This window comes from Schistocerca serialis, chromosome 6, assembly GCF_023864345.2.
Source record: "Schistocerca serialis cubense isolate TAMUIC-IGC-003099 chromosome 6, iqSchSeri2.2, whole genome shotgun sequence".
NCBI classification, from domain to species: domain Eukaryota; kingdom Metazoa; phylum Arthropoda; class Insecta; order Orthoptera; family Acrididae; genus Schistocerca; species Schistocerca serialis.
Window position 1 is genome coordinate 182,446,945 of NC_064643.1, and position 24,267 is coordinate 182,471,211.

General features: G+C 40.3%; 1 protein-coding gene across 1 annotated transcript in view; it reads left to right on the forward strand.

Annotated features, from left to right (window-relative positions):
* The window catches only part of LOC126484393 (beta-hexosaminidase subunit beta-like), an 84,819-nt gene extending 63,265 nt beyond the window's left edge, over positions 1-21,554 (forward strand). Inside the window, exons 6-8 of the mRNA XM_050107890.1 lie at positions 1,506-1,722; positions 12,627-12,800; positions 21,315-21,554. Of these exons, the coding sequence (XP_049963847.1) occupies positions 1,506-1,722; positions 12,627-12,800; positions 21,315-21,503 (580 nt within the window). The 3' untranslated portion in view covers positions 21,504-21,554. The remainder of the gene's footprint in view (positions 1-1,505; positions 1,723-12,626; positions 12,801-21,314) is intronic.
* The last annotated feature ends 2,713 nt before the right edge of the window (positions 21,555-24,267 follow it).

A 24,267-nucleotide genomic window follows, 5' to 3' on the forward strand; every position in this document is an offset into this window, starting at 1 on the left:
TTTTATTCATTATTAAACCTACTCCTGCATTACCCCTATTTGATTTTGTATTTGTAACCCTGTATTCAGCTGACCAAAAGTCTTGTTCCTCCTGCTACCGAACTTCACTAATTCCCACTATATCTAACTTTAGCCTATCCATTTCCCTTTTTAAATTTTCTAACCTACCTGCCCGATTAAGGGATCGGACATTCCATGCTCCGATCCCTAGAATGCCAGTTTTATTTCTCCTGATAACGATGTCCTCTGGCGTAGTCCCCGCCCGGAGATCCGAATGGGGGACTATTTTACCTCTGGAATATTTTACCCAAGAGGATACCATCATCATTTAATCATACGGTAAAGCTGTATGCCCTCGGGAAAAATTACGGCTGTAGTTTCCCCTTGCTTTCAGCCGTTCGCAGTACCAAAACAGCAAGACCATTTTGGTTAGTGTTACAGGGCCAGATCAGCCAATCATCCAGACTGTTGCCCCTGCAACTACTGAAAAGGCCGCTGCCCCTCTTCAGGAACCACACGTTTGTCTGGCCTCTCAACAGATACCCCTCTGTTGCGGTTGTACCTACAGTACGGCTATCTGTATCATTGAGGCACGCAAAGGCACGCAAGCCTCCCCACCAACAGCAAGGTCCATGATTCATGGAGGGGGGGGGGGATTTGTTGGTATTGCATGATTATATGTTGATGGTGTTGCTCCTCGAGGAACTTCAGCAGTTCTAGAGTTGTGGGGTTCATCTTGTAGCACTGTGGATTCAAACACAATGAGTGAATGAATGAATGTACAGTATTGTTACCGCTGTTGTGATATGGTGCATGTCATGTTTATTGAATACCAAGCACAATAATGGATTACACAAAATGTAAGTCCAGCTGCACAGGACCAAGTTCAGATGTAGTCCTTGGTAAACAGCAAGCAAGAGTCTAGCCAACACAATAATCTGTGGTGAGTCTGTGGAATATGCAAAAGTTGTCATCAATGAAGCAGCCGCAGCATAGTGATGTATTATCTAGCTAGCAAGCACATGAATCTGGTTGTGCTTTGCAGTATGGGCCTATTTACACCACTGTGGAAACCACTATTTAGTACCAAATAACTTTACTTAGAACCAGGAGTGTGTCACTGACTGTACTGCCACTCTTGCTGTAAGCCACTGCAGTAGCAGCACATTGTGGTGGCATGATCTGATAAACATTGTAGTCTAAGAATTTATTTTGATGTTGTTGTTGACAGATACAACATTTTTCATAGTTGGTAATTTTCATTTAATGTGTTTCCTTTAAACTGTAGTATTAGTATATTTAAATATGAATTGAAATATGAATCAAATATGCTAAATGTATATAGTGATGAAAACTCGTAGTCATCAATATTTACACTTTATTTATATAAATATTGGAGAATGTACAAGATTATTATTGTCTATTATTAATATTTTCAATATGTTCCATTGACATTTTGTACAATAATGCTAGTCAAAATTCATCATTTCTGTAAAATGTTTCAGGGAAAGCAACCAAGATGTTTTAGACTTTATGGATCAGCATAATATTACAGAAAGCAAATATCTTGAAAGTTATTATATACAAAGGATTCTTGGCATTGCATCAGATCTCAATGCTAAGTCCATAGTGTGGCAGGAGGTCTTTGACAATGGAGTTGAACTTAGTGCTGACACTATTGTCCAAATTTGGAAATTTGGCCGAAGAAAAGAACTGAATGCTGTAAGAAATTTTTCATCTTACATGTGATTTTCAATAGCAGCTAGAATTTATTTAAACATTAAATACAAATGTGAACTGTTTTACATTGCAATTTAAAACAGATCAATTAGACACTATTAAGCTCCCTATTCATTGTCTCCAGAAGAGCTACCTGCAGTAAATTAAGGAGTAAGCTGTGTATTTCTGTTCAACTTTTTTTTTTTTTTTTTTTCAAACAGACAAAAATAAGAGAATGGTCTCATTTTTAACACCAAGCAACATTTCAGTTTGCATGAAGCTAGTAACATACAAGTGTGTATGTGTAAAGAACTACTTATAGTGAATAAAACACAATTGACATGCATGTTATTGTCAAAATAAAATAAGAAAAACAACTGAGGAGTGATTTGATTTTGAATCCTCAGTTTTGTATTGCTGTCAAAGAAAAGTGAAATAGACAAGAAAGAGGAATGATGCCTATAATTATTTGTACATGAATCTTCATATAAACTACAACTGAACATATGATTGGCAGGAACAAGCAGTTCTCCCTCATTGATTTATTCAGTCACCAAGTCTGTTCTATAGGTCTCAACAAGGACAAACCTCAGGAATGTGGTATGAACAATGACATTCATAAAAAAGGTATGGGGCTGTTACAAATGGAATTCATTATAAACTATCATTTCACTAATGTATCCATTGGCATCCACACCTGTAACAGTAGGAAAACATAAATTGTGGAAAGGCAGGAGGGGTGCAGGGGGAGGGGGGGGGGGGGGGGGGGGGGGGGAGGGACAAGAAGTGGGGTAAGGGGGGACAAATTAAGACTCAGAACTGAATGTGTTATATCATACACTGGAGCCCATTATTTTGTCACTGTTCTCAGCTGTGAATTCTTTGCTATAGCTCTAAAAATGGTCTTTGTATTTCAGTCTTTGTTAGTTTTGATATTTGACAATATTATGAAAAGGACAGTTGCTATTCACCATATGGCGGAGATGCTGAGTCACAGATACGCACAATAAAAAGAGTGCCAAACAAAGCTTTCGGCCTGACGGGTCTTCATCAGAATTAGACAACATACACAAACACCATCAAGCAAACAGAACTCATACACACATGGCGACAGTCCCTGGCTGTCAGAGACTGTGATCACAAGTGTGTGTGAGTGCGCGCACATGCGTGTGTGTGTGTGTGTGTGTGTGTGTGTGTGTTTTTTCATTATTCTGTTGTCACTCAATCCTGGATTTTAAATTGTTTTAGTTTTGATATTCACAATTTTATATCAATACTTACTGCATGGTATGTGAGAACATTGATAAAACTCTCATCTGCTAACTTGATGTGTATAATAATAGATAGTACAAACACCATTTTAATTGTTTTTCCCTTATAAACAGATTAGAGTTAAATGAAACACAAATATGGAGAAAAGATGAATAGGTCCTAGATTCAAGTGCCTAGTGCCAAGAAAGGAGAGATTTGTCTGATGCAGAGGTCAGGATGTAACATATTTAACCACATTATGAACAATGCCACCATCACCAGTAATACCTCCACTTCAAAAGCTGCCACTCATTCCATACCAAGAAGTCCCTTCCATACAGCCTAGCCAACTGTGGCCACTGCATCTGTAATGATGAGCAGTTCCTCTCCAAATATAACAAGGGTCTCACTGGGGCATTCACAGCCTGAAATTACCCTCCCAATTGTACAGAAACAGAGCTCCCATGCCTTATCCCTCCAGTCAACCACTACTTCCCAAAGTCCACTGTCTGACCACAAAGGAGCATTTCTGTCATGATGCAGTATCACTCAGGACAGGAGCAGGCAAATCATATTTTCCACCAACATTTTTACTACCTCTTGTTGTACTCCAAAATGAGGACTGTTCAACCTGTTATACTTCCCACCCCTCCAACAGTGGTATTCCATTCCCCACTGAACTTACACAATATCCTTGTCTGTCATTACTCCACCCCTGCTCCCAGCTCCCAACCCCTTGCCTCATGGTTCTTATCCACGTAATAGACCCAGATACAAGACTTGACCTACACATTCTCCCTCCACCATGTATTCCAGTCCAGACACAAGCATCACCTACCCATCAAAGGTCGGGTTACATGTGACAGTTTTTATGTGATCTAGAAATAAGCTCCAGCCACAGTGCTGAGTACTATTTGGGTATTACAACCAACATGCTGTCTGTCCACATGAATGGCCACTGAAAAGCTAGGGCCAACAGACAGCTGGACCATCCAGTTGCTGACCACTCTGCCCCACACATTATTCTTAACTTCAATGACTACTTCACAGCCTATGCCATCTGGATGCTTCCTTCCAAGACCACCTTTTCTGAACTGTGTAGGAGAAAACTCTCCCTACAACATATCCTACATTCTCGTAACCCACCTGGCCACAACCTTTATTAGTCACTGTCCTTCACTCACCACCTCCTTATCTGCTCCCACTCCAGCATTACACAGCCTTCTATTCCACCAACACTCCCACAGACATTTTACTTCTCTTCTTTCCTGCTCCATTTCCCCCCACCTTTCCCCCTCCTGAATGCACGAAGCTGTCCTACCGCTTCCCCACCATGTGCCTGTGTGGTCCCTGTATGCTTCCGCAAGCAGCAGTCTTCTGTCCCCCACACCTACTGTGCTAACCCTCTTCCTCCCCACCCTGGCCTGCTTAGTAGCCCCCCCCCCCACCCCCCACCCCACCACCACCACCACCACCACCACTACCACCACTACACAGGTTGCTTCTCCCATCATGAACATTTGCTCACAGTCTGCCCTTGGTGGTCAGATCGTGGATCTGTGTGTGTGTGTGTGTGTGTGTGTGTGTGTGTGTGTGTGTGTGTGTGTGCAACAAAAATTAAAATGCATTAATTTTACTGATAAAATAGGATAATTAGTAAACAATAAACACATAAAAACAGCAACATGAAAAACATTTAGGTTCCAAAGAGTAACTGTAGCAGGAATGATAACACACTGAAATTGGTATAAATGTTGTATACAAATAGTTCTCCATAGCTCCCATGAATTTTAGGAAGTTTATGATGACTAAAATGTTGACACTGGTTACATATTAGCAATTTATTTAAAAATTAATAATTCCAGAGTGTTATTTAGGTTCATACATGTTTTCGAAATGAAGCATGATAACAGTTCATCATAATTAATTTCAAATAAATCTTACTACACAGCCAATTTTGACTTTTTAAACACTCTGAAGTTCCTGATGTTGAAATTGTTGGTTGTCAATGTAAGTGATTTTCTTAAGTGTGGGAGAAAACACAGCAACTATTGATTAACAATATTCCACATTCTATTCGCTCTATTAGACACTAGTTTGAAACATACAATGCGTGCACAGACCACAAATTTATCAAACAACTAAACATTTATAATTATTTTAGCCATGGTAGAGTATTTAGTAAATGATATGTTGGGCTGCCTTGATAAAAATCACTTCAAGCTTCTGTAGAGCATCAGTAATCCAAGGCACAAAGATCGTATTTTGCATACTTTCACTCCGTGTTTTCCTATGGAAATATGGTCTGATATAATTTAGTTTAGTTATTTTTATATTCCATGGGTCAAAATTGCAGTCTCTTGCTATGATATCAAAGGAGTCATTATTACACTTACATTACAGTTTCTCATTGAAAAATATGGCAATGTCCTGATGATTTACATGATTGTGTCAGTTTTTTAATTGAGTTAAAGTAAATAAAACATATCATGTCTCTGTGAAAGTAGTCTCCACTCCTCCTTTCATAGTTATGAACCTGATTGCTCAATGTTGAAAATTCTTGGTGGGATTTTAGAAAGCACACACGTTCACAAATTTGTAAGTGAAAAGTGTCATTATTTCAAATTCTTTAAAGATTTTCCTGCATGGAATTCTATGAGGGAGACTATCATAATTCTAATAGCTCTTTTGTTCAAGTATGTTTTGCCATACTTGTTTCCCCAGAAGGTTACACCATATCTGAGAAAGCTGTTAATATATGCATAGCAGTTGCATAACAGTGATTCACTGCTGCATCATTCTTAGCACGTAACATTTACTTAGTTTTCTGTTCAGAAGAGTGGGGACAGTAGGTGAGGTCAGTGCTTGAATACTGATTGGCCCAGAAGTCAGAACATGTGCAGTGAAGGCAACAATAAAACAAAGAAAAGAAGAGAGACAAAAGGAAGTAAAGCAAAGTGTATAGACTTGTCCAGGATGAAATAACAGCAATATGGAAAGGAAAGGATATATTGCTATTTACCTTATAGTGGAGATGCTGAGTCACTCCCCCCCCCCCCCCCCCCCCCCACACACACACACACACAAAGACTGCTAAATATTAAAGCTTTTGGGCTAAGTCATTTTGCCATAGAAAACACAACTGTCACAGTCTAGTGCCCTGAGACAGTGGCCACGTGCATGTTTGTTTTCTTCTGTAGAATATGGAGTTCATCAGAAAGCTTTAATATTCTTGCAGTGTTTTTCAGTGTGCCTGGATTTGACTCAGTTCCTCCTCTATATTGTGCTTAGCAATCTGTACTTTCCATATTGTTGTCATACCATTTTTCCTTATTTGTGACCAAAGTATTATCTGTAAACTGTTTACTTGCCTCATTTATTGTCTCAAGATACTTTCTGCTGTAGATCATCCTCGGTGCATCCTTTTATTGAAATGCTCATATCGTCAGCAAACATAACTGCATCTGCTGTCATCAAATGGTGTGGCAAATCATTTATTTATACCAGGAATAACAGATATTCTAACATGAAATGCTGAGGAACTCCATAACTTTTTTTCTTTTTTTTGTGTAACCTGAAAGTTGTTCCTTACCTTTATGACACATTTGTACTCTATGAAGTCAGTCAGAGAGATAGGGCTTCAATCAATCCTAGGCCAATCCCCAGACCTCATAAAAACCTAGTTTCATAATCAGTAAGCATTGCTGATGACATCACATACCTTGGATTAATCTAAGAATATCCCACAGCTTAATTGATTCCTATCAGAGGCAGTTAGGACCATTCTCATGAATGTTGCTGTTGATCATTTTTTGTAATCCACTCTGAGCTTTAGTCAGTATTTTATTTTTATTCAGTAAATCAGCTAATCTTTCATACATTACTGTTATGGTTGCCTCCAAAAATACTTTTCAATAGTGCCAGTGGTTTATGATTATTTATGTCTGATGAACTATTCTTTTTATGGAATGGATTTATTACAGATAGTTTAAGCTGTGACGGAAACACCACTATACTGAAATTGTTATTAGTGATGTCAGGATAGCATTTCTTACTCCACACTCTTTTACTGGGTACAGAAACATTGTCTTTTCACTGAGTGCTACTTCTACCTTTTATCATTTGAATTGCACACATTTTTAATTGGGTTTGTGCTATATTTGTGTAATTCTCATTTAATATACTGGCAATCTGTTGAGTATCATCTATTTCTTTCCCTTTACTTTTAATTGTGAGATAATGGGTCTTAGTTTTACAATTTTCATGTTATTACCTATAACCTTCCACATTGATTCTGTTTTGTTGCTTCCCCTGCTGTTGTATGAATCATTTTTCAGACTTTGTGCTATCAGCAAAGCTTTTCGATAGACACCTCAGTATTTTCTAAGATGTGTTTTTATAGCGTTCATTTTGACTTGTCTGCTATGGTTTCTAAGGATAACTGCTGAGTTTTTATCCCATGTGTTTGATTTTTCAGTGATTTTAATTATTTTTAATGGGAATGCCACATTCTACATCATCATTTTGGTCTCTGTGCCAATGCATCCATTCTAGTATAGTATTAAAAATACTTGTGTTGTTGTCATTAACAAATCTTATCTATACATATTTTTCAACAATTGCACTTTTCTCATTGTTGTCAATCTTTATTACCATTCTTTATGCCATATGGTCAGAAAACTAGTATTTGTTAATTCAATATTGTACTCATAGTCCTGTTTGTTGATAAACATCTGTTATTACATTTTCAATAAACAGTACCACAGTAAAAATTCACAATGGGGGCTATGATCTCTTAGCAGCAGTCTCCATTTACCTGGTTATTAAATATATGGGTCATAATGGTGACATTCTAAATAAATTCGTGGACACATGTCTTTTAGTTTTGATAGAAACTTTTAAATAAAAACTATCAACTTTTCCAAATAATCTGAACTAAAACCACATTGTGCTATGTCAAATGAATTGCCTGTTTGCTCTAGATTAAGAGATGCCAATCTATAATTACATTTTTAACAATCAAAGCCAGTACATGTTTTTGATATTACAATTTTAGTAAAGTTACAATTACTGAAATTGATTACAGATCAAATGTCATGCCATGGTGTACACAATACATAAGAAAAGCACATTGGCTATTCAGGAGAATAACATTTTAACTTTGAAAGTGCAGTAACAATATTTTTAATAATTTGGAATTATGAAATTATAATTTAACATATAATTACTTCTTAAAATTATTTACTAAATTTTCTATGAATTTATGTAGGTTGATCAACAATGTAGGAAAGGATAGAATGCTACTTACTGTAAACAAGATATGACAAATTGCAGACAGGCATGGTTAGAAGAGACTCACATGTAGCATAGCACAGTATTTGTAAGAGAGAGAGAGAGAGAGAGAGAGAGAGAGAGAGAGGACCTCCCCCGCCCCCCCCCCCACACACACACACACACACCACACACACACAAAGCAAGCACCCCTCACACATGCACACGACTATGAACTCCAGCATCTTGGGCCGGAATGCAACATCATGTGGGATGCAAGCAGCAGTTTGGAGGGTATGGGGAAGAGGAAGGGGTAGTATTGTACAGGCGGGGAGAGAGATGAACGCTGTCTGGTGAAGTGGTGAAGTGTGCAGGGACTAGACTGCCAACTTGCACAGCATCAGGAGGCTGTGGTGCAGGGAGGTGGGGGAAAAAGGAACAAAAAAGGGGAGGAATGGGTAAAGACAGCCAGATGCATTGGCAGAGGGCTACCAATAAATGTGGTTGGAGATGAGAATGGGTAGGAGATTATACGACTGAGGGGGTGGAAACTGGTGGCTGTAGGGTATGGGGACAGTATGTTACTGTAGGTTGAGGCCAGAATAATTATGGGAATGAAGAAAGAGTTGTAAGGATAACTCCCCTCTGTGCACTTCGGAAAAGCTGGTGGTGGAGGGAAGGATCCAGATGGCTCAGGTAGTGAAGCAGCTGCAGGAACCTGTGTGTTCCATACTCAGTACTCATTAATACACAACACAGAAACTTCCCTGTGATTACCATTTAAAATGACCTCCAGTTCACACAGTTTACTGTCTATACTTTGCACATTTTGAGGCAATGTATAGTTTCACTTATTTCACTTCACTGAAGGATCCACAAACCATAATAAAATAATGAAAATATGATTTTTCATAACTTACACCTTAACTCATTTCACTTCCTTGGAATAGTTCATGGAATACATGGATAAATTAAGGAGTGAAGCAGTTGAGGATCAAGTAGGTAAAAAAACAAGGGCTGGTAGAAATCATTGGGTAACACAAGAGATATTGGATTTTATTGTTGAAAGGAGGAAATATAAAAATGCAGTAAACGAAACAGGCAAAAGGGAATACAAAAGTATAAAAAATGAGATTGACAGGAAGTGCAAAATGGCTAAGCAGTAATGGCTAGAGGGAAAATTTGAGAATTTAGAAGCATATATTACTAGGGGAATGGTAGATGCTGCCTCCAGGAAAATTAGAGAGACCTTTGGAGAAAAGAGAACCATCTGTATGAATTTTAAGAGCTCAGATGCAACACCAGTCCTAAGCAAAGAAGGGAAAGCAGAAAGGTGGAAGGAGTATATATAGGGTCTACGCAAGGGACATGCACTTGAGGGCAGTATTACTGAAATGGAAGAAGACATAGATGAAGATGAGATGGGAGTTACGATACTGTGTGAAGAATCTGACAGAGCACTGAAAGACCTATGTTGAAACTAGGGCCTGGGAGTAGACACCATTCTGATAGAAATACTAATAGCCTTGGGAGAGCCAGCCGCAAAAAACTCTCGCATCTGGTGAGCAAGATGTATCAGACAGGTGAAATATCCTCAGGCTTGAAAATACTAACGTGAATTCTTTAAAGAAGAATGGAAAAATTTGTAGAAGCCAACCTTGGAGATCAGTTTGTATTCTGGAGAAATGTAGGAACACGTGAGGCAACTACGACGTGAGGCACACTATGACTTCTTATAGAAGATAAGATACAAAAAGGCAAACTTACATTTATAGCTTTTGTAGACTTACAGAAAGATTTTGACAATGTTGAATGGAACACTCTGTCAAATCCTAAAGGTGGCAGGGGTAAAATATAGGAAGCGAATGGCTGTTTAGAATATGTACAGAAACCAGATGGTAATTATAAAAGTCAAGGGGTGTGAACGGAAAGCCGTGGTTGAGAAGGGAGTGAGACAGGGCTGTATCCTATCCCTGATGTTATTCAATCCGTATATTGGGCAAGCAGTAAAGCAAAAATAAGAAACATTTTGAGTAGGAATTAAAGTTCTGGCAGAAAAATAAAACTTTTGAGCTTTGCCAATGACGTTGTAATTCAGTCAGACACAGCAAAGGACTTCGAAGAGCAGTGGAATGGAATGGACAGTATCTTGAAAGGAGATGTAAGATGGACATCAACAAAAGCAAAATGAGGATAATGGAATGTAGTCAAATTAAATCAGGTGATGGTGAGGGAATTAGATTAGGAAATGAGACACTTGAAGTAGTAGATGAGGTTTGCTATTTGGGGAACAAAATAACTGATGATGGTTGAAGTAGAGAGGATATAAAATGTAGTCTGGCAATAGTGAGAAAAGCATTTCTAAAGAAGACAAATTTGTTAACACAGAGTATAGATTTAAGTGTCTGGAAGACTTTTCTCAAAGTATTTTCATGGAGTGTAGCCATGTATGGAAGGGAAACATTGATGATAAACAGTTTAGAGAAGAAAACAGAAGATTTGAAATGTGGTGCTAATGAAGAATAGGTAGATCAAGTAACTAATGAGGAGGTACTGAACAGAATACAGGAGAAAATAAATTTGTGGCATGTCCTGACAAGAAGAATGGATTGGTTGTTAGGTAGCATTTTTAGTGAATTATACTTACACTGAGGTCACAAAAGCCATGGGGCACCTCCTAATTTCACATTTGACCTCCTTTTGCCCAGAATAGTGCAACAACTCAATACGGCATGGACTAAACAAGTTGTTGGAAGTCACCTGCAGAAATACTGAGTCACATTGCCTCTGTAGCTGTCCGTACTTGTGAAACTGCTGCTGGTGCAGGCTTTTGTGCACAAACTGACATGTTCATTATGTTCCATAAATGTTTGATGAGATTCATGTTGGGCGATTTCAGAGGTCTAATCATCGTTCAAATCGTCCAGAATGTTCTACAAACCAATCAAAACTATTGTGGCCCAGTGACATAGTGGATTATCGTCCATAAAAATTCCATCATTGTTTGGGGACATGTAGTCCATGAATCACTGCAAGTGGTCTCCAGGTAGCTCAACATAACCATTTACAGCCAATGATCAGTTCAGTTAATCCGGAGGACCCAGTCCATTGCATGCAAACACAACCCACACCATTATGAAGCCACCACCAGGTTGCACAGTGCTTTGTTGACAACTTCTGTCCATGGCTTTGTGGGGTGTGTGCCACACTCAAACTGTATCATCAGCCCTTGCCAAATGAAATTGGAACTCATCTGACTAGGCTATGTGTTTCCAGTCTTCTAGGGATGAATCAGTATGGTCACAAGTCCAGGAGAGGCACTGAGGGCAATGTCATGCTGTTAGCAAAGGCATTTGCATCGGTTAACTGCTGACAAAGCCCATTAATGCCAAATTTAGCCACACTGTCATAACGGATATGTTAGTCGCATGCCCACATTGAATTCTGTGGTTATTTCATGCAGTATTGCTTTTCTGTTAGCACTGACAACTCTATGCAAATGCTGCTGCTCTTGGTCACTAATTGAAGGCCGTTGGTAACTGTGTTGTCTGTGGTGCACAACAATGCCTGAAATTTAATGTTCTCAGGACACTCTTCATGCTGTGGATATTGGAATGTTGAATTTCCTAACAATTTCTGAAATGGAATGCCCCTTGCATCTAACTCTAACTACCATTCCGTGTTCAAAGTCTGTGAATTCCCATCATATGGCCATAATCACCTTGGAAACCTTTTTGCTTGAATCAACTGACTACAAATGACAGCTCTGCCAATCCACTGCCCTTTTCTACCTTGCATACGTGATTCAACTGCCATCTGTATATGTGCATATTGCTATCCCATGACTTTTGTCACCTCAGTGCATGTGTAAGAGTGACTATGCTAACAGTTTTTTAGTTGCAAAGGAACTTAAATATTATTTACCTAAAAGAATTTGAACATGTAGGTATTGCTTCTATGACTCCTAGCTGTGTTACTTGTCTTCTGAGATCAATATCAGGACTATTTCATTCACTGTAGGTGCATTATTTTCCTCACTTCATGTATTTCAGTAGCTTCGTGCTTATACAAAATTCACATACATTTACACACAAATTTATCTTAACAGTATCTTATATCTTTCTCTGCCTCATCTTCCAGTCATACCAATTTACTTAGGTCATCTTGAAAACACTTTATCCATAAAACATTTATCATGGCAAATTTACTCTCTCTCTCTCTCTCTCTCTCTCTCTCTCTCTCTCTCTCTCTCTCTCTCTCTCTCTCTCTCTCCTTTTTTAAAAAACTTGTATATGAATTTAAAGCAGGGGATGACATAAAATTGAGTTATTCTGATGACTCACATTATATAGTCTTTTTATGTAACTGTTAAAAACTTTTTTTAGGTAACTGCTGCTGGTCACTACACATTGCTGTCGCAGTGCTACTATCTGGACCGCTTCAGATATTTTGGAGGAGACTGGCATAAATTTTACAACTGTGAGCCACTGGATTTCTCAGCAGACAATGTATCCCAGTATGATTTGGTGATTGGTGGGGAGGCTGCAATGTGGTCAGAAGTAAGTAAGCCATAACTCTGACTTCAGGAAAACTCTTTCACATTTAGTCAGACCCGTTATTTTCTAATTGTCTTCCTATTTATCTAAGGAAAATATTAAAGTGTTTCTATTGTGCACTTGAGTGAACACACAACTGTCTTCACTAAAGCATATTATTATTGTTACTACTATTACTACTACTACTACTACTACTGCTACTACTACTATTATTGTTCTGCCAGTTTCACACCCACAATGTAAAACATATCATCCATACATTGTTTTTTCACATTTTGGTAAATAATTGATGATGAATGATGTTGAATGAAACCATTGCATGAAGTGCAGCAAATTTTTCAAAAGTATGATGTCCATTGAAACTTCCTGGCACATTAAGCATGTGCTTGAACCAGGACTTCCACCCTTATCTTTGCATATACTCAATTTTCTGTCTGAGCCATTGAAGAAGATTTCTTGACGGAACTAAAAATTTCAATTTTACAGTATTTGTTGTGATCATTCTTGTGTGTGATTGTGGGGCGATAGTGACATGGTTTCCTAGCTGCTTACTAATGTGTTTTTTACTGCACTTGGTAGTTCCTCTTCTTAATGTCAATTTTCATGTAATTATTCTTGTTTAGTAACATGATTGTTAAATGATGAACACAGCACCATAACACTTGAAATATTTCCACATTTATTAGAATGATAAGCTTTTACTTACGAATTTATATAGTCCACATATCACAGATCAGCACCTACATTACACAATTACTGAACAATTTCATTATGAAATTAGGTTATATAGTAAATGTTCATATGAACAATTTGTATCACATTTGCAAATTGGTAATTCATAACAGTGTGAACACAACGTAATAATACATTTAGCTGGAATCATTTAGCTGACCTACAATACATTTTTCAGTTGGGAGTGGCTATAAAATGTGAACCAGTTGATTACTTAACCCAAACTCACTGGTTTTGACATGCAGCTGATTACATGATGTTTACATTATGAATAACTGCCACAGACTGAAGGAAGCATTGACCTGTACATATACACACATCAAAATAAGTTTTGAATCACCTAGGTTCCGAGAGTTATGGAACCTGTGGTAACTGCAACCAGGACAGTTGCAGGACAGCAACGACAGAAGGTGTGGTGGGACCTGCGGAGAGGCCCGTGAACAACAACACAACGGAAGAGGATGGACACGACCAACGTAGGACGGAATGAATACAACAAACCCGAATAACAGAGTCACAAGGAAACAAACTTGTACACGAACCAGGAAGTAAGCAGTCTAGTGCAAGGCGAGGTGTAAACCGACATAAGCGAGATTAGACTGACTAGCTGAGTGAGTGGCCGGCATTTAAGTACGCTATCAGGGGCACCGCTATTGGCCGCTGGGACCACGTGTTCCACTGTGGCACCCCCACACTAAAAGCGGGCCAGGAGGCACTTGCCGCCACAGCTGAAGGCGCGATGTTGCAGAGACCTCTATGGGTCTCCGACGTCCATGACGTCTGGCGCGGTTTCAAATTCCGCGGCACGCGGTACCAGATCCCTCCCCCCTGAAACTTGCACATAGGAGCGGAAATGCCCCGGACGGTGCCAAGGTGGGTGGCAGTGGGAAGAGGAACTGGACATATCAACCGCTAGTGGCGGGGAGGAAGGGACGCCCCAGGTATTCATGACAGCCGATCCAGAGTCCATCCAGAGTCCAGGGCAGGGGAGGGAGCCGCCGATCCACCCGGAGGTGGAGAGGGCCAGCGGCAGGCCCACAGGGAGATGGCAACCGGGGGCTGAGGCGGTGACTAGAGCACCACGTCCGTACTCGAAGGAGGTAGGGAAAGAGGCGGCGGCGCGAGTCCTGTGGCAGCACGAGGGCGGAGCTGGTTATGATGGCGGCGCTCCAACCCTTTAGACGTCTGCACTGATGTAACACGCCGCCCATGGGCCACGACAACTGTGGCGGGTGTCCAACCCACCTTCGGCCGTACTCGCAGGCCCACATGGCCGTGCCAGGGGCATACTGCTGTGAGGGCTGGGAGTGGGGGCAGGAGGAGGACGGCATCAGCAAATGGAGCAGGGTCCAAGGCTGTCACCCATGAAGTAGCTCTGCCAGACTGTGACCGTCAATTGGCGTAGTGCGATAGGTGCTCAAAAACAGGGTGAGGGCCAATGTGGTGGGAGATGTGTTGACCGCCTTCGTCAACTGTTGTTTAAAAGTGCAGACAAGCCTCTCCACTGCACCATTGGACGAAGGGTGGAATTGGGGGCTACGGATATGCTTGATACCGTTAACCTGACAGAAGTCGTGGAAGCAGGATGCTGTGAATTGGGGACCATTATCAGAGACCAATGTGTGGGGCAGGCCCTCAATGGCTAGAACCTGGGCCAGGGCCATGAGTGTAGCCTCCATGGTGGTGGATGCCATTCGGACAACATATGGGTGTTTGGAGTAGGCATCAATGATGAGTAACCACATGGACCCCAAAAACGGGCCCGCAAAATTGACATGGATGTGATCCCAGGGCCGGCGAGGCACAGGCCAGGGTGCAAACAACTGAGGGGGGCTTACCTAGTGATGCATACAGACAGTACAGCCACGGCCCAGGTGCTCAATATAGCCATCAATGCCAGGCCAATACAGATGCTGGTCAGCCAAAACTTTCATACGGAACATATACCAGTGCCTGCGGTGTAACAAACTGAGCACCCAAAGCCGCAATTCCAGAGGGATGACCACCCGGTGGGCATCTGACTCCGTGGCCAACAGAAGGACATCATCGAGCACAGAGAGCCTGTGGGACAGGTGATGCCAGGGGCTGAAATCGGACTGCATCCGATGAGTAACATAGGATGGCCACCAATGGACCATGTAGTTGAGAACCTGCCGCAAGACAGGGTCGCGGCGGGTAGCCGCAGCAACGTCAGCAGCCATAAGAGGAAGACCGCCCAGCGCATCCCGGCAGGCAGAATCAGTGTGAAAGCAGAGGACCTCCTGTTGGTCAGGCAGGATCGGGGCCCGCTGGGAGACATGACAAAGTGTCCGCATTAGCATAGTGGGTGGTGGGCTTATACCGGATGGTGTAAGCGTAATTACATAAAAATAATGCCCAGCGCTGGAGACATTGAGCCGCCTGCTCAGGAAGGTAAGAGTGGGGTCCGAAAAGTGTAACCAAGGGTTTATGGTCCGTCAGGAGGGTGAACTTTGCCCCAAAGAGATAGGAATGAAAGTTTTGGACGGCAAACATGATCGCTAGGGCCTCCTTCTCAATTTGGGAGTAGTTCCGTTGTGCTGGGGTCAACGTCTTAGAGGCATAAGTGATGGGCTGTTCAGAGCCATCGGCATCCTGGTGCGCGAGGATGGTCCCAATGCCGTATGCTGACGCATCAGCTGCCACAACCAAGGGGCGGTCCGGAGAGAAGGGAGTAAGGCAAGGGGCGGACTTCAGCATCGCCTTTAAATAGAGAAAAGCCTGGTCAAAGGCAGGAGTCCAAACAAAAGGTACCCCTTTGCAACGTAAGTGATTGAGGGGTTGAGCAACGGAGGCAGCCTGAGCAAGAACTTTAAGTAATAAGTAACCTTGCCCAGAAACACCTACAGTTCCGATAAGTCCTTGGGACGAGGAAGGGCCTCAATGGCTGTGACATTATGACCTGAAGGGCCAATGCCATCTTTGCTAAGCCAGTGGCCCAAGTATTCCACTTCTGGTTGAAAAAAAACAACACTTGTCCAGCCGACAGCGTAGACCATCAGACTGCAGAGCGTGAAATAAGGCACTGAGGTTTTGCAAATGCCTGGTGACCAAGATGTCATCCAGATAATTTACACATGCAGGGATAGGCTGGGTAAGCTGCTCCAGGAATCACTGGAAAATGGCCAGTGCTGAAGAGACACCAAAGGGAAGGCACTTGTACTTATACAATCCGAAAGGCGTGTTGGTAACCATGATGTTCTGAGATTCGGCATCCAAGGGCAACTGGTGGTATGCCTCAGCCAGGTTGATCTTCGAAAAATACTCTCCCCCGGCAAGCTTGGCAGATCTTCCTGTTGGGGAGTGGGGTAAGTGTCAATGAGGGACTGAGCATTGACTGTAGTGCTGAAGTCCCCATACAGCCAGAGGGACCCATTGGGTTTCCATATAACCACCAGTGGTGTTGCCCATGCACTGTAAGTTACAGGTTCCAGCATACCAGGGGCTGGGAGCCGATCAAGTTCCTGCTTGACCGCTGGCCATAAGGCCACCGGAAGGGGCCGGGCCTGGAAAAAGTGAGGCTCTTCATCCGGTCGGAGGGTGATGTGCACCTGAAAGCCAGAAGCACATCTGAGATCCGGTGCAAACAACGATGCAAATGTGGAGTACAGATCGTCCGAGACCTGAAAGGGAACAGCCGTGGAAACAACCTTAACTTCCAGAATGAGATTTTCACTCTGCAGCGGAGTGTGAGCTGATATGAAACTTCCTGGCAGATAAAAACTGTGTGCCCGACCGAGACTCGAACTCAGGACCTTTGCCTTTTGCGGGCAAGTGCTCTACCATCTGAGCTACCGAAGCACGACTCACGCCCGGTACTCATGGCTTTACTTCTGCCAGTATCTCGTCTCCTACCTTCCAAACTTTACAGAAGCTCTCCTGCGAACCTTGCATCCCTTAGTGCTCAGAGCCATTTGAGCCGAACCTTGCAGATCTAGCACTCCTGAAAGAAGGGATTTTGCGGAGACAAGGCTTAGCCACAGCCTGGGGGATGTTTCCAGAATGAGATTTTCACTCTGCAGCGGAGTGTGTGCTGATATGAAACTTCCTAGCAGATTAAAACTGTGTGTCCGACCGAGACTCGAACTCGGGACCTTTGCCTTTCGCGGGCAAGTGCTCTACCATCTGAGCTACCAAAGCATGACTCACACCCGGTACTCACAGCTTTACTTCTGCCAGTATCTCATCTGCTACCTACCAAACTTTACAGAAGCTCTCCTGCGAACCTTGCAGAACTAGCACTCCTGAAAGAAAGGATATTGCGGAGACATGGCTTAGCCACAGCCTGGGGGATGTTTCCAGAATGAGATTTTCACTCTGCAGCGGAGTGTGTGCTGATATGAAACTTCCTAGCAGATTAAAACTGTGTGCCCGACCGAGACTCGACCTCAGGACCTTTGCCTTTTGTGGGCAAGTGCTCTACCATTTGAGCTACTGAAGCATGGCTCACACCTGGTACTCACAGCTTTACTTCTGCCAGTATCTCATCTCCTACCTTCCAAACTGAAGTCTACCAACTGCTTTATCCACAACTGAACCTTTGTGATCATTCGATTTCATATCCTAACAAAGTGTTACACCCAGGTATTTGTATGAGTTGGCAGGGTCCAACAGTGTCTCATTGATATTATAGTCATAAGATACTATGTTTTTTCATTTTGTCAAGTGCAAAATTTTACATTTCTGAACATTTAGAGGAAGTTGCACATTCTCTGCACCACATTGAAATCTTATCAAGATCTGACTCAATATTTATGCAGCATCTCTCAGATTGTACTTCAGTATAGATAATTTCATCATCTGCAAAATGCCTGATTTTACTATCAATATTGTCTACAAGGTCATTAATATGCAACATGAACAGCAAGGATGCCAACACACATCCCTGGGGCACACCTGATGTTCCTTCATCTGACAGTGACACACTATTCAAGATAACATGCTATGTCCTCCCTACCAAAAAGTCCTCAATCCAATCACAAATTTCACTTGATATCCCATATGATCATATTTTTGACAATAAGCATAGGTGTGATACTGAGTCAAATGAAGAAACACTGCATCTACCTGGTTGCCTTCATCCAAAGCTTTCAGTAAGTCATGTGAGAAAAGTGCGAGTTGTGTTTCATATGATTAATATTTTCAAAATCTGTGCTAGCTGGCATTGGAGGAGGTCATTCTGTTCGAGGTACTTCATTATGTTTGAGGTCAGAATATGTTCTAAGATTCTACAACAAATCAGTGTCATGGATACTGGGTGGTAGTTTTATGGGTCACTTCTACTAACCTTCTGGTATCAGGTGTATCCTGTGCCTTTTTACAAGAACTGAGCACAGTTTTTGGCTTGAACACTCTACGATAATTTATGATTAGGAGAGGGGCTAACTCAGCCACAAATTCAGTATAGAATCTGACAGGGATTGCATCAGGGCCTGGAGCTTTGTTCAATTTTAATTATTTCAGCTGTTTTACAGCAGTATCATGTGAATGACAGTGATGAGTGCTTATGCAATTTTGTACGTATTTTATCATGAACAGTTGTTTGAACCAAAGGAAAGAAGACAAAATCCCTTTTGCTCACAACAGGTGGAGGTCTCTCATCAGGGAGGCCAACGGATCAATCCTGTGTCTGACCATCTTGGTTTAGGTTTTCCGTGATTCCCCTAAATCACTTCAGGCAAATGCTGGGATGGTTCCTTTGACAGGGCGCAGCTGACTTCCTTCCCCATCCTTCCCTAATCTAAGGAGACCGATGATCTCGCTGTTTGTTCTCTTCCCCCAAATCAGTCCAATCCAATCTCTTATCCAGTGTTTGGCAGGATCTCACTTCTTTCTAGCCTTCTGCAACCTGTTCCTCTTTCCTTCCTGAGGCAGGAACTAAAAGTTCTAAAAGTTACGATTGTTTTTTGTACTTTCATTTGTGTCTACTGGCAGTACTTGAAACTGTATGTAGGCAAGAGCTGTTTTATTCCATCTTAATAGAGGTGTTCCTCCATCTATGGAAATAAATGATTCACTTGGTGTGAAATGTAGACCAAGTTATGGATTATCCAAAACTTCCTACGGTAACAACTGCAACCATCTGCATGTGTCATGCACACTGTGTACATGGCCATTGCTACACAGTAAATAAATTTGTTCTAGGTGATATTTCTCATTGTCTTCTTTGTTGGTGAGTTTGTGGGACATTTTTCCACTGATGTCATTTATTACTAAGTGTGTGGTAAGTTGCAGAACTCTATCACCTGTAAAAGTACAGTCCAGGCAATTGTTTCCTTATTCTTCATGACTATAAAAATATCTGTGCAGTAGTCAGTTGATTTTGTTTTTGATCATTCATTACTTTCACCAACTGCAATGTTTGAACAGTGTTTCTGACAACCCTTTGTATCAGTAACTGTTTATCAACAACTGTTCATAACAGTTACGGGCATTAAATTCATCAACAATTAGCCGTCTGTTTTGTTAGAACATCCCTACAATTTTCTGGATTACTTCATAAATAACTACCCATAGTGACAGATTGTTTCAATTCTGAACCATTTTTCATGATATTTTCGGTATAAATACAAATGAATTGATAAAAATTTTACTAACTGTGGCCACTTTTTAAGTAAAATAGTTCTACAGCTGATATTAGTTGAATTTTTGCATGTGCTGTAGTCAACAGTTACACAAATAATGAGAAGTTTAGTATTTTCTTAACTTGGTCTGTGGCCTTATGACTACATGAACAAAGTTAATATTTTCTCTAATTCTGACATTCAGAGACACAGTTAATAAAATACTGTGTTGTTCATTCTCCTGTAAGCATATGGATTTTTATGCATAGATAATTGTTAGTTTATGCTTGGAAGAAGGTTATGCTTTAAAAGTAATAACAATAACTTCTCTGATGAAATACATAGCTCAACACAGAATACAAAGCAAAGCTAGATGCACTTTCATGATATTTATACTTAACAATAATAACTGTACAAGCAAGTGAAAATATGAACAATTATGCCCTACACACTACTCTGTTCTCAGAGCTACAATGTACACAGTATCAGAACTAAGGAAAACTATCTCCACAAGCAGGGATGTTGAGGTGCCGACAGGCACAGTGAAATAGACTGCTAAACATTGTAAGATTTCTAACAAAAAAGTCCTGCTTCCGAAATAGAAAATGCACACATGTTCACACAAGCAGAATTCACACAGACACGTGGTCACTGTTTCCAGCTCCCCATCTCTCAGAGACAGTGTCTGGAAGCTTAAAATATTTAGCAGCCTTTTTCATTATGCCTGTCTGCGACTGAATGGCTTTTCTGTGTGATGAGTAGCTATCTATCCTTTTAATATTGTTGTTATTCCATCCTGGACTTCCCACTGTTTTGTATTCTCAAGAAGGAAATTTAGGAAGTATAAAACTTTTCAAACAGCTGGAAGTGTCCGACGCTGCTGTGTAATGAAATATGCTAAAGGTTATTTAACATTTCTAAAATAAATAAATTTTTAAAATAACTAGCAGTAGTACATAATGAATAATAAGTTATAACAAGTAATAGCAAATATGTTCTAAAATTTTTATACGTGGTGACATGCTACACATTTACAGAGAAATATGTATTACAGCGAAAAATACATTTATTAAAAAACAGCAATATCTTATTGTATTACAGTTCTGTTATATACTAGTAGTTTCTGAGTAAGGAGCAAGTAGTGAAAGAGAAAGTTGTGTATGTACTCACTATCATGATCTTACTTATTTTTTCCTCTTCACAGTTTGTAGATGAAAGCAATGTGGAATCAAGAGTATGGCCTCGTGCTTCAGCAGTGGCTGAAAGGTTGTGGTCACCAATGAATGTTACAGATATAGATGAAGCAGCTACACGAATTGAAGAACACTACTGTCGACTGCGAAGACGTGGTATAAATGCACAACCCCCAAATGGACCAGGTTATTGTGTTTAATTGGCTAATATCTGTTGTTACAAAATGCTGTCTGTAGTTTCTACAAACATTACAACAGTGTATAATAGACAACAAGGTGGACTGTCAGTGTGAAGACAAATAACAAAGTGATGAGAAATAATTTTTATAAAGAAATTCCCAGAGTGGCAATTCTTCCAGAAAACCTGGAATTCTCAGGGAATTTCAGGAATTTAGTAAAATCTCAAGGAATTCTGCATTTTTAACATAGCATTGAAACTGAATTTTATTGAGTTTTATAAATCACAAATTTTAAAATACTTAATGTCTTAAAGTGTGTTAATTATATCAATATTGTTTCATATAAATTATTGATGTTTACAAACTTCAGTTAAGCTAGTGATTATGGCTGGTATATTGCACAGTTGAGAGGAAAGAAGTCATTATTGTGATATGCTGATCCTCCCACCACCACCACAACGCAACCCGTGCTCACTGTTAAGCTTCTTGACTCTAGACACCATTTTCCTTGTCACATCTGGAATTCTCGGGGAATTTTTTTTCCAAGTTGGAGTAGCCACCCTGTTTCCTCCCCCAAAGTAGTATTTAAGTACTGAAATAATGCTATGTGCATTTCTGTGAATGTTTCTTAGTTCTTAATTTTCTAAATGCTGTGCAGTATCAAATTTGTATCACATTGAGTATTATCGGAGACAAGTATTTGAGCTTGAACTGCCTCGAGATATAACAAACTAGTGGCCAGGTGTGGTTCAAAATAAATAATGTCAAAGGAAAATCCAGTTGAGGTGACTCAGACCCAAGAATGAGAGTGTGGGTCCTTCTCATCCTAGGGTCTGAGTGACCTTCCCTTTCTTTTTAACCTTCCCTAATGTATTGCTCTCTCCTCCCCTAGGGAGGAACAAATAATATCAAAACCTAGGCTAGTATGACCACTTTTTATATGTAAAGACCTTGGCTGTAGACAATGGTAAAGGAAAAGTTGGTTGTTTTGAAAAATTGTGCAAGAAAGTTTCACTAAAATCTCATAAGATATTTCAAGTACATCCATTATGATTTTTCTTAAGTTCAGGTAAGTCATTGTTTTCAAATATTTCTAGAGGAACAACATACTTTTAAAATGACAAATTCTCTCCAAAATTTTATTCTTAAAAATATGTCGATGGGAACTGTTTACTTGCAAAAAGAGTGCGCTTAACGTAGGTTACCACTGTTGACTTGCTGGGAAAGTTAATGAAATATTATTGTAAAGCATCTCAAAAATACAAATTTAAAAGGTCCAAATTGTTTAATGCTGAATAGGAAATGAACAGTGAACGTTCGTTATTGCAAATTATATTTAATTTTTGATTGCATGAGCACATTTTAAATTAACACTGATACTGGTAATCAGAATGCAACTGTTGAGGGGGACAGTCTAGTTCAGGACATTCTCAGAGCTGCGTGAAACCTTGAAATAGGGACTGAGAATAACAACTTTCTAATTCTAGGAAAATTGGAAATTTCAGTGTATATTCCACCCTGTAAATGTAAGACGTAGTATGGAATAATCAGACATCGAATCATGTAGAAAGTCATGAAGATCTATTAATTAAATTGCTGAAAAGTATAAGGACAAAGAATCAGAATTTAACTTAAAAAATAAATAAAGAGACGAAGACTGATAATCAAATATTAAGTGCCGAGATCCAGGAGATTGAGGAACAGTTCCAACAAATTCATATTGATGTAACTGAGAAAAAACTCAATTTGAGTATAAAAGAACAGGATATTCACAACCTACAATATCAAACAAATCAAATTAAAGGTGATATTATTAATAAGGAGACCACATGGGAAGAAAATATGAATTCCGCAGTGAAGTTACTTTCAGGTGTTTAAAAACATCATGAAACTAAAGTCAATTAAATGGATGAAGCTATAAAGGGGAAGTATAGTCTTAATCTGCCAATAGATAAAAATTTGGTTTGTGATCAAGCCAGTTCAATTTTTTCACAAAGAGAGAGAGAAAGAGAGAGAACGTGTACTTTCTGCTATAAAAAGAGCCAGAGCTCAAAAGGTAGTAAACACTGTTTTAGTTGTTCCTGCTAATATAAATAGGAAGGGTCAATTAAAAGTATCTGATCCTACCTAGCATCTCATTCCCATAGATCTTATGGAAGAATTCAAAGTTGATTTAACTTGTGCACAATCGAAAGATGAAAAACTTGACTGTTGCCTTTGTCAGATGAGTTTTGGCACACACATTTCAGCCCACCATGTGGCTAATCAGTACATAACACACCGAGTTTGAGGGGGCATTTTACCAGAAGTACTGATCACATGAAAGACAGTAAATTATCAAAGAAAAATTGTTTCCACTCAGTAACACTAATATAGAGGTGGTGGAAGTATGTGAGACTTTTTGCAGAAATACTTGGACCTGAATTCATATCTCTCTCTCTCTCTCTCTCTCTCTCTCTCTCTCTCTCTCTCTCTCTCTCTGTGCCAAGGGCAGAATAGCTCACCCAATGCTGCAAGGTCAGCCTCAAACCTATTAGCAATCAGATTTAGTGAGTTTACCAGAGGCACATTTGTAAAAAGTGAAACAGCATCAAAACAAGTCACTGGTTTCAACTTAAGTGGCTGAAGTGTGCTAGTAAAATCAGTAGAATTTCTTATATGATATGGACACTTACCTACAGTGGGTTTGAGTAAAGATACCAGTTACTTGGACAAATCATAGGTGGCAGGTGGCTGCTCCAGTATTGCTCACAACAGAACAGAAAGGTCCTTCTTTGTGGATCTT